At 43.4% G+C, this 12,108-nt stretch overlaps 2 protein-coding genes across 3 annotated transcripts in view; both read left to right on the top strand.

Moving 5' to 3' along the window:
* Window positions 1-12,108, top strand: part of GRIN3A (glutamate receptor, ionotropic, N-methyl-D-aspartate 3A) — a 233,333-nt gene that overhangs the window by 199,491 nt on the left and 21,734 nt on the right. The gene's annotated exons all lie outside the window — the stretch shown is intronic.
* On the top strand, window positions 8,708-9,220 carry PPP3R2 (protein phosphatase 3, regulatory subunit B, beta). The gene has a single exon (XM_006886894.1). It carries the CDS (start codon window positions 8,708-8,710, stop codon window positions 9,218-9,220), a length of 513 nt encoding a protein of 170 aa, XP_006886956.1.

Raw genomic sequence — 12,108 nt, 5'->3', positions numbered from 1 at the left:
ATATTCATTGTCCAACTCTCACATCCATATGAAGCAAAATGCAAATATATGGCCTGGGTCAGGCACACCTTAGTCTTTAAACTGGTATCTACCATTATATTTGGTTTTTGTTGTTGTTAGGTGCTGTTCAATCAAGTACAACTTAGAGCAACCCTATAAATAAGAGACCTGAACCCTGTCCTATTCTGTGCCATCCTCACAGTCTCTGACATACTTGAGCCCATTGCTCTAGTTACTATGTCAATCACAATGGTTGAGGATCTGCCTCTCTTTTGCCAACTTTTTACCTTTCCAAGCAGGATAACCGTTTCCAAGAATAGCCTCTCCTAACAATATGTCCTAACAACCAAAGTATGTGAGATGAAACTTCATCAACTTTGCCTCCCAGGAGCACTCTGGTGGCGCATTCTCCAAAACATATCTGTATGTTCTTTTGACAGTCAAGCATTATAATACTTGTTATCTGCTATGCAGAATATTCAGCTGCTACCAGCCAGAGATGTCTTGGAATAAATACCTAATTATCAACTGCTAAAAATAATGTTAGGTGACTTGATGGCACCTAACAACAACAACAAAAATAATCAGCCAGTAAGGCCCTATGAAGCAAAGTCTTACAGATAAGGAAACAAAAGACACAAAGAAGTAACTCTGCTCAAGGTCACAGAATTGTGAACCAGCAAAACTAAGATTGAAAACCATACATTCCAAAGCTAAGAGTAAGCATTTTCCAAGAACTACAGAAACAAACTAAACTTATTGTTAGTCCTTTTGAATATACATGAAAAGCATGAAAGAATAACCAAATGATGCTACTCTTAAAGCACTACTCCTTGCTACCCTGTATTATCTCTCAAGAGCAAAACCATATTTTTCAAAGGGCTTTGTTTTGTTCATCTCGGTAAGAGTCATTTCCTAACACAGGGCCCAGTGCATAGCAGATGCCCTTATACATATGTAAGTGAATATAAACATGAAACAATGTATGTCACATTCAAAGAAGAAACTATTCATGTAAACTCACTGCTGTCAAGTCAGTTCCAATTCACAATGACCTCCCTCTGCCCTGGCTCCCACGCTGCCCCCTGCTGTCTTTCTGAGTCTGTAAATCTTTAAGGGAGGAGACTGTTCATCTTCCTCCTATGGAGCACCTGCTGGATTCAAACTTCTGACCCTTTCAATTAGCAGCCTGGTACGTGAGACACTGTGCCACCATATAGCCCTAGTTAAATTTCTGTTTTGGGGAAAACAGATGAAAGAATGGAAAAGGGATAGAAAGGAAACAAGTCTAAAAAATAAACTGAGCACCTACTCTGTGCTGAGCTATTTTCAGATACTTCCTTACGTTGTGTGATTTAAACCCATAGTAACTCCTGGCACCATTACATCATCCCTACTTCACAGATAAGAAATCGGATGCTCAGGAAAGATAATAAACATAAAGCACATTGTACACCAAAACTAACTTCAATACAGACATGTCAAACATGGTGACAGGCACCCCCATGGAAGGGAAGAATTTCTAATTAACAGCAGAGGTGTCACCATACAACTTCTGGATGGCTGTGGAACATTGCTCAGAAACCCACTCTCTAAACTTCCTTGGAAGAAAAGGCTCCCTTCCCTTCCATATTTTCTAGTGTCAATTCTTTTCTGCATGTGATCTCGTAGTTCTTTTCTGTTCATTCTTGAGAGGTAAAAATGACTGGTAACAGAAGTGCTTCAGGTTCCCAGGGTCTTCTGAAACAATCGATCCGCGTGTTTTATTTATTTATGGCAGTGACCATCCAACAATCCACCCAAAGGTGATGAACACCCAAAGGAAAAGCCAATACAAAGGGTAACAGATAACATTCCCCATAGAAACGACAAAGAATAATGGCCAGAGAAAATAGAAAAAATGGCATGGAGTCCCATAATAAGGCTGAACTACAAAGACTCTGAAATGTAGAACAATAGAGAACGTAACTCTACATAGACTAAAACTTTAAATCCAGAATAACAACACAGGTGTAAAGCTAGTTTGGTTGCACACTGATTTTTAATGTGAAGTGATACCATCTTCCGAGTATTGTCTGTTCAACCGTTAAATTAGTTAACTCTTGTGATAGGATTTTTCCTCTTACACAGCATTTCTATACTCACTAACTCACCTGATTAGCACAATAAGTGCAGTAGATAAAGCAAGTATAATTATGATCACCATTTTACAGATGGAGGCATTAGGCTGAGACAGTAATTGTTTCTCTAAGGTCTCACAGCTAATACAGAGCTGAGCTGGGACTGGAACTACTAACACCTGTGATTTCTCCACTATCCCTTGTTGCCTCCCAATAATACAGAGAAGTACAGCTTGCAGAGAGGAGTACAGCTTACTAAGAGTTTCTACACTGCTGGCTCCTTTCATCTAAATGATGCCTATGCCATCAGGGCTTCATAATTGACTCATAGGGGTTGCTCAGTAGAAAGCAAGAGAGGACCCTGAAAAAGTGCCCAAAAGAGCCAATGAGTTTAGCATTCCTCAAATCTGCAATGGGACGTTTTCTATAACCGCATTTACTGTCCTTGAATCAACTGGCTCATGCTCATTGCCATCAAGTGAGAGCTGTCTCATGGCTGGCCCTCTACCAGTTTCCAAGGCTGTACATCACACAGTAGAAGATTGCCAATCTCCCTCCCGAGGAGGTGCTGCTAGTGAACTTGTACCATCACGGAGGCATGGACTTGGGTTAGCAGCACCAACCTCCATGGACTACGCCATCAGAGCATCATAATTGACTCATAGTGACCCTGTAACTTAAAGGAGAACTCCCCTATAGGGTTTCGAAGGCTGTGATTTTTATAAAAACAGACCTTTAGGTTAGCAAACAAGCAGTTAACCCCTGAGGACACCCTGAGAGTACTTCCTCTTACCAGTTATATGTTCTGTTCCATTTTCTTTTATTCCACTTCTTTTCATTGTTGGATGTAGCCCTTTAAACTGACTTCACAGCCCATTAAGGTGTTATAACCCATGATTTATGAAACTCAGTATACTACTGTAAAAAGAGCAAGAACCATGTGAAGAGGGCATATCTGACCTTTTCCAACTTCTCAAAGGGAAACTGTCCCCATCAACAGCACCAATAACACAAAACCAATTGCCATGAGATCAGACATGTCCCCTACACTTCTATACCTCTTTCTGCTCATCTCAACACCAATCTTATTGCTTTAGAGGGTACAAAATTGGATATGATAGCTCACAGATCGCACTGAACCACATTAGGGAATTCAAAGATTATAATCCAGGTTAGGAGCAGAACACAGTCAGAACTGTATTTTGGTGGATTCAAACCACATGCCTTTGGGATAACATCACAGCTTCTCATCTCTATGCTACCAGAGCTCCCAAAATTCTCTCTGGCCAGAGCCACAGGCCTTCACTCAGGCTTGCTAGAAGACTGAGGGAAGATGTCATAAGCTGACAGGAGTAAGGGAATTTGGTAGCACTGACCTAAACGGAAGGTCACTCGATCACTACGAGTGAGATAGTGATTCTGTTTAGACAAAGTGAAGGGATATATTGGTAAGTAAGAAGGTGGTACTACACCAGTTTCTGTGACTTAACTAAATTAAGGGACCTCCTCAGATTAATTACCCACTATCTATCAATGCAGGAAGCTCTGGGGGCCAAGTGGTAAGGAGTGCTGCACTCCCAAAAGCACACAGTTCAAATCCACTAGCTGCTCTGTAGGAGAAAGATGGGCAATCTCCTTCTGTGCAATTAAAACTGCTTGTGGAAACTGGCTGGAGGGTCAGGAATGGTTTGATCCTGATTCAACAGTACACAATAACTATTTGTCCCAGATTTCCATCAACAGCAAGGACGCAGAGAAGAACAGTAAGGAGACCTGCATGATTTTGGGTGTATTGTAATACTGTTTAGTACTTGTGGTGTCAAGTGTTTATTGTCAAAATGGTTTCCGAGCCATTGAGTTTGACTTTACCCCATAGATGGGTGGGGTTATGCAAATAGGGCATGTTAGTCAATTCACAAGGGGATTGGCTAGTCTTACCATTAAACTGAATTAATTTAGCAGCAGAATTTGGGGAATCTACACACCAACAAAGAGGGAATGGCCTGCATCTTTTGGGGCCAGAGATACCTGCATCAACCAGACCAGGCTTATAGGAGCAGAGGCAGCAGCTGCAGCAGAAAATTAGAGACCCCACATGAGAAAGAACTGACCTTGGGACTTCTGCCCCATGAGGCCACAGCCAGCGGCCTTTACCCCAGCTTGCTGGAGAACTGAGGGAAGAAGCTTTAACTGGCAAGATTAAGAGAACTTTGTAACACTGACCTCAGCCGTGAGGCTGCAGGTGAAAGGGCCTGCAATCACACTTGAGGGTTGTCTGTACTGTATTCCTGCTGACAACCTGAATTATAGCCTATTAACTTGCCCAGTAAGCTGCATAACTGTAAATATGTTTCTCTGTGTTCTATGTAGCTATTGCAATGGATTTCAGACACAATAGGGGAATAGGATTGGTATTGAAATTGGGGTGTAGCATGGGGGACATGGCTGACCTTGTGGGAAATGGTTTTGTGTTTTGGATATTGTTGATGGGGCAGACCCCCTGAAGAAGTCAGATATGGCCATTCTCTCACTGCCTTTGCTCCTCCATCTACTGCAAATTCAACGAGTTCATACTCAAACTGTGTCCTGATAATTTTATAAATAGCTAGGTAAGAAGCAAAGAAGGCAAAGTTTATTTCCCGATAAATATCACAGTCTGACTGAGGAGAGAGGCTATTTCAAAGAAACTCTATTATCATTTATTTCTAAAATGAAAATGCTATGCCTAATGGCCTAGTGGTAAGAATTTGTGCTGCAATTCTGAAGGCATGCAGTTTGAATCTACCAGCTGCTCTGTGAGAGAAGATGAGCAATCGCCTTCTGTGCAATTACTGCCCTTGAAAATCCACTGGAGGGTAAGCTATGTATGTCAGTTCCAACTCACTGGCACACAACAACAACAACAACAATTATTAGGTAGTGGCTCTGGTGGCCTAGTGGCAAGGAGTTTCACTGCCAGCCCAAATACATGTTCAAGTCCACCAGCTGATCTGAGGGAGAAAGATGGGAAATTTCCTATCATTTAAAGCCTCCGAAAATCTATGGGTGAGTTAGCTATGAGTTAGTTCCCACTAGAGGGCACATAACCGTTTCAAGATTCAGAGATCTGTAGTCATTAAGGAGATCCTAAACCAAAGGCTGAGCCTTTTTAGTGGCTCAAGTCCACTTGAAATATTAACGATGATGATGATGATGATGGATGATGATGATGACGACAATGATGGCAAAGATGATGGTCAGGCTCCTCCCATGTAATTATAGCCTGGGAAACCTGCTGAAGACTCAACTAAGAGTCAGTTATGATTCAAAGGCAATGAGTGAGTAAGTGAAAAATTAGTAAGTATCCAATGGCTTGCTTAGGGACCTCTGGTGGTCTAGAGATGAGGAGTTGCACTGGCAGCCCAAAGGCACATGGTTCAAATCCACCAGCTGCTTCACAGGAGAGAGATGGGCACTTTCCTCCTGTGTGATTTACAACCTCTGGAAATCTGCTAGACAGTCTTCTGAGTTGGTTTTGACTGTTGTTGTTGTTGTTGTTGTGTACCGTCAAGTTGGAACTGACCCATCCCTGACCCTCCAGTGGGTTTTCAGAGGCAATTAATCACATGGGAGGAGACTGCCCATCCTTCTCCCACAGAGCAGTTGGTGGCCTCAAACTGCATGCCTAGGGATTGAAGCACAGTTTCTTATCACTAAACCTCCAGAGCTCCCTAGATGGCACATAACAACAACAATGGCTTAGTTATACCAGTTCCAGCATAGTTACCTATAGACTTACCTGTGACTGAACGAAAGAACAGAGCCCCTGCCAGCTTTTTAAAGTGAGAAAGTGTTTGCCTCTATAGATCTGATTTAGTGGTTTAGGGCCCCTGCCCAAGTCCCTTTGAAATGAATTGCTCCTGAATCATTTTTTTTTCCTTTTTTAAAATTTATATATTAATTTCAGTGAAAATTTACAGAGACTTTGGGTTTCCATTCATTCATTGTTGCACTTTTCTCCCCTCCCAACCCTCCCACCTAGTACACTACCCTCTTAGAAAAGTAAAAGAAAACTTCATTCATTGTTTTACAATCCCTTCCCCCAGGTCCACTCCACTATGCAGCCTTTGCTCTGAACTCCTGTCATGACAAAAGTACCTTATCACATATCCCTTTTAAACAGTTTTCTCCCTCATCTGTTTCAGTGCAGTATACATTATAGAACCCATCTTTCTCAGTCCCCTCAACCCTGAGCTTGGTCCTGTTTTACAACAGTGGCACCATGCAGTATTTGCCTTTTTGTGACTGAGATACTTCACTCAGCATAATGTCCTCCAGAGTCACCCATTTTGAATAATATTGCATGAGTTCCTTGTATTTCAATGTAGCATAGTATTCCACTGTGTGAATATACCACAGCTTCTCTATCCATTCGTTTGTTGATGGACACTTAGGTTGTTTCCAACTCCTTGCTATTGTGAACAAAGCCGCGATAAACACAGGTGTGCATATAGCTGCATGGATGTCAGCTGTGGTCTCTTTGGGGTATATTCCCAGTAGTGGAATTGCTGGGTCAAATGTATCTCTATTTGCAACTCTTTGAGAAAGCGCCATACCGCCTTCCACAGTGGTTGCACCATTTTACACTTCCACCAACAGTGAATAAGGATTCCAGTTTCTCCACAACCTCGCCAGCATTTATTGCTTGCTGTTCTGTTAAATTTTGCTATTCTGTCTGGGGTGAGATGGTATCTCATAGTTGTTTTAATTTGCATCTCTCTTAGAGCTAGGGATTTTTAACATTTTTTCATGTGCTTGTTGGCCATCTGAATGTCTTCTTTGGTGAAGTGTCTGTTCATATCCTGTGCCCATTTTTCTATTGGATTATTTACCTTTATCTTATTGTGATGTTCAAGTATTTTATAAATTCTGGATATAAGTCCCTTATCTCATATGTCATTACCAAATACTTTTCCCCAGTCTGTGGCTTCCCTTTTTACCCTGTTGGAGAAGTTTTTGGATGTGCATTCCTGAATCAAATTTGCTTGTTACATCTTTGGAAAAATGAATACACTCCTAAAAGGAGATGCAGTATGACAGGGCGTGTGAGCTTCATGTTCAACAAAAGAGAACAGATCCAGCTGCAGCAAAGTAGAAAAGTGTGACAGCCTGGGGCTACTCCTGACACCTCCAGAAGCTTCTAGGGGCATGTGGTGGTTGTTCTCAAAGAATTCGGCCAGGAAAGCTGCCAGGAACCAGTCCAAAACCAATACGATTGAGCATGAAATGATGGATTCAAAATAACATGGTGACAGAAGCCATGCTCTTTGGACCTCTGTCTTCCTGAAAGATACTCCCATCAATGTTGTGTGTATTCTTCTGGAATAAGTTAGTGCTTAGGGCGATCTGTGTCAGAAATTCTGTGTGATGTCTCTTACAAAGACCCTAAACATCATGTCCTGAGAGAGGTCACTCACTGTCCTGGAATGTGTGTGTGTGTGTGTGATCCAAATCACTGCTGTCAAGCCAATTCTATCTCATGGTTCCCCTCCATGATTTCTGAGTCTATAAATCTTTAGGAAAGGAGACTGGCTAGCTTTCTACTGCAGAGATGCTGATGAATTTGGACCACTAACATTTCAAGTTAACATGTTAGACAAAATACTACCAAGTGTGTGTGTGTGTGTGTCTCTCTCTCTCTATCTCTATCTCTCTCTCTTTCTCTCTCTCTCCTCCCACCCCCCCTCTCTCCCTCTCTCTCTCTACATTCAAAGTTTTATAGTGTTTGTTAATCCTTACAATAAACTTATAAAAAAAAGTATCCCTTGACTGCAGTTCACTCATTCAACACATACTTATTAAGCAGGAAATGCATGTCAGTGGCCCTGTATTCCTAAAATAATCACCTCAAGGTTGATAATTCAACCCACTCAGCACCATGGAAGAAAAGCCTGGTGGTCATTCTGTGTCTTCAGCGGTACCTCTGGGTGGATATAAGCTACGAACCATTTGTGCCACTCGGGGACCTTCCACTAAAATTGCGGGGGGCTGGGGGGTGGGGGAAGAGCCACCCAAAAGAGTCAAGACTTCCCTGTGGAGCAGAGACCCTGTGCTGCGGGTTACTCTGCAGCACTAGAGTTAAATTTCTGATTTTGGTCTGTGCGTCACTGTGTAAGGGCATCCTGTTGTGAATGATACACAGTCTTTGTCCCCCTGGGGTTTGCTTTCTAAGTGGGACAGAGGGGAGGACTGAGGAAGTGAGAAAATACGATAATTATAAGGAGAATAAAGGCTGTCATGGAAGCCTACAAGGATCTGGGCGAAGGACGGCAGTTAGTTAGCTCTCCCTACGTGGTGCCCTATCCTTCGGGAACCCCCAGCTCTAGCTCCCCTCTTTCCTTACCTATAGCCCAGCGCCCCCTCTCTTCTCTTTCACCTCCACCCCTCTGTCCTCACCTTCTCCATCAGTGGCCTATTTCTGGCTCCAGGTACCCTACCTGTAACCGTCCCCATCCCTGCGCGCATGCGCAAACCCCAGGCACACCCCTGCCTGTGGCCCCCACCTCCAACTGCAGTCCTGCAAGGCCCTCAGCTGGTGCTGACCCACCATGGGCAACGAGGAGAGTTACCCCAACGAGATGTGCGTGCAGTTCGACCAAGAAGAAATTAAAAGGCTGGGCAAGAGCTTCAAAAAGATGGACCTGGACAGTTCGGGCACGCTGAGCGTGGAAGAGTTCATGCTCATGCCCGAGCTGCGCCACAACCCGCTGCTGCAGAGACTCATCGACATCTTCGATGCGGACGGCGACGGCCAGGTGGACTTCAAGGAGTTCATCATCGGGGCCTCGCAGTTCAGCGTCCGGGGCGACCAGGAGCAGAAACTGCGCTTTGCTTTCAGCATCTACGACATGGATAAAGACGGCTACATTTCCAACGGGGAGCTCTTCCAGGTCCTGAAGATGATGGTGAGAGGCAACCTGAAAGATTCACAGTTGCAGCAGCTCGTGGACAAAACCATCATCATCCTGGACACGGACGGCGATGGGAAGATCTCCTATGACGAGTTCTGTGCAGTGGTCCGTCGCCTGGAGATTCACAAGAAGCTGGCACTGCTGATGTGACCCCTCCACGAAGTGAGCCCCAACGCCTGCCCTCCATCTCACATAACTTACGAGTGTTTGTGTTTGTAAAGCCACATTTTCTAGCATAAAACTTATCACCAACTCTGTTACTGAATGCTTCTCTCACCATTCAAGGAAAAAAACCCAAACGCCCAGGGGAGGAGGGCAGGATGAAAAAGAAAAGGAAACTGGCTTTTAAAATGTGGAATTCACCCCTCACTATGCTTTGATATGATTCAGAGATCACACGTCAAAAAGACAGAAAGAACTTAAGAAGCTCAACATATGAGTACACACAGCTATGCTTTTATGTCTCTCAAGTTTTATATATGGGAGAAAATTGTACCATTTAAGTCAAATGTTAGGTTTCCTTGTGTTGTTCCAGCAACTTTTGATGAATCAATAAAGTATTGTTCATGTCTATCATTTGTTTTAGAACAGTTTTTAAAAAAAACTAGCTGTCATTGCTGTGATGGCAAATCTTAATATGTGGAGTAGAACTGTGCTTAGCAAGATCTTCAAACTGGACTCTTTTTTTTTTTTTTGGTAGTAAATTGTAGGCCTTTCATCCAGGGTGCCTTTGGGTGAACTTGAACCTCCAGCTTTCCAGTTAGCAGCTCAGTGACCCATCCAAGGACCCCTGCCTTGTCTGTAATTTTGTTCAATGTCCAATGCTCTAGAACTAGCCTTACTGAGGGACACATCTCCCTCCTTGGAGAGCACCTCAGTACTGCCAATGCCCATCTTTCCCTTCCTCTGTCCTCTCCAATGATGCATCTAGAAATTGGTCACCATGTCATAGGTATTCAGGGTCCCTTTGGGGTCCTCTTTTCTCACTGCACTAGATCTTGAAGAGGAACTGGCTTGTCAGGTCTTCACAGGAAGAAAGACCCACATCAAGGGTTGGGCCCAGCAGAGATGCATTTCCACAGTTGACTGCCCACCCTAATAGTAAGCTTCCTTAAGGGGCATTCAGTCAAGTCCAACACTCAAGTCCTACCCCAGGATAGATGAAACAGGACACGTTCAGCATCAGTTTTTCCCAAGGCAGTGAAGATGCTGTGGGCATTCCCCAAGATGGCCAAATGAGGCTGTCCCCTGGGTCTCAGAGGTTTAGAGATTGGCAAGCCAATTCCCCCAGGAGAGGCAAGTGCTGCCTACAGCAGTTAACCAGGTCGGTGTATCCGATCTGCAGCCTGGCAGGGAAGTGGAGGGTTTTCTCATCTCAAGAAGCCTTTGCCCTAAGGTAATATTCAGCCCAGTCCTCACACCGTCATAAAACCACACTCACGAGTTTATGAACTTTGTATGTAAACCAGTATAAAAGAAAAAAAAATGTTAAAGACTAAACAAATGGTGGGAGAGTATGCTGAAGGCTGCTCCCCCGGGCAGGAGCCACAGTGGGTGCTGCTCTCCCCATCTGCATTCAATGGCTTCACGGGCTTAGCTTCAAAGCAGTCATGGTGGGAACATTACATCAGTTGTTCCTGGAAAATCAATTATTCCGTATTTGTGCCACTGTCTGCACCCCAGCTGTTGCCAACCCTCTGCGGTCTTCTACAGCTCAGATAATGTCAGCTCTCAGGACACCACAGCCTGGCTTCAGAAGCCCCAGGACAGGACTGGGTCCAGCACCAGCCACTTCGCCCAATTCTTCCTCATCTTCCTACCAAAGTTGCTCGAGACTCTCAAAATACCAGAACATGAAATAAACTTGCACCAGGCATCCAAGCAATTTTTCTCAAGAAAAACTTGTTTCCAGCACATTTATCTTTCGTATATTTTGGAAAAAGCTGGCAACCACTCTATTATTTTCTAAAAAGACAGAAAAAAGGAGGTCACAAATGCAACCACCAGCAACCAGCAACACCCCCTGCCACCATTTTCATTTATTACATAATTTTATGACATAAAACTATTTCTATATTAGGAAATTGAGTTCTGGTGGTTTAGTGGTAAGGAATTGGACCGCCAACCCAGATGTACATGGCTCTAATTCACCAGTTGCTCCATAGGAGAAATATTAACTCTCATGCAATTTACTGCCTCTGAAAACCCACTGGAGGGTCAGCTACAAATCTGTTCTGAGTGTTACATGACAGCACTTATATATTAATATATTTATGTTGCTTTTGTTATGTGCCATTGAGTTGCCTGCAACTCATAGCAACCCTATGTGCAACTGCCCTAAACCCTGCTGTCATGTGCCAATATTACTGTATCTGACACACCTGCCCTTTACCCCGACACTAAATGAATCCATCTCATCAAGGGTCTTCCTCTCTTGTGTTGTTCCTCCACCATCCCAAGCATAATGTCCCTCTCCAAAGAATGGTCCCACCTTGCAAGATGTCCAAAGTATGTCAGACGAAGCTTCAGAATCCTTGCCTCCAAAAACCAGCCTGGTCTCATCCTCTCTAGGATGAATTTGTTTGTTCTCCTAGCAGTCCATGGTATATTCAATACGATTCTCCAGCATCGCAGCTCAAAGACATCAATTCTCCTTCTGTCATCCCTAGTCATTGTCAACTTTCTGATATAGCAAGTAATTACAAAGACTATAGCCTGGATCAGGTCCACCTTAGTCTCCAGATTGGCATCGCTGCTCTCCAGTACTTTGGAGAGATCTCGGACAGCCAACTTTCCCAATGTACATACTTATTAATATATAAATATATTTATGTATATTATTAATATTTGGAGGTAGGAATGGCATCCACTTTCTAAACAACTTGCCTCCAGAAACTCTATGAACTCTGATAAATGTTGATAGTTGTAGAGGGGCTTCAGGCCTTTTGTTCATAGGGTTGCAATGAGTCGTGATCTACTTGAAGGCAATCAACAACAACAATTATAGATATAGATAGAGATAGATATATAGATAGATA

Source organism: Elephantulus edwardii, unplaced genomic scaffold (assembly GCF_000299155.1).
Source record: "Elephantulus edwardii isolate Elephantulus edwardi_28Jun2011 unplaced genomic scaffold, EleEdw1.0 scaffold00052, whole genome shotgun sequence".
Classification (NCBI taxonomy): Eukaryota; Metazoa; Chordata; class Mammalia; order Macroscelidea; family Macroscelididae; genus Elephantulus; species Elephantulus edwardii.
The sequence above is the reverse complement of the archived record's forward strand: the minus strand, read 5'-3'. Positions and strand labels throughout refer to the sequence as shown.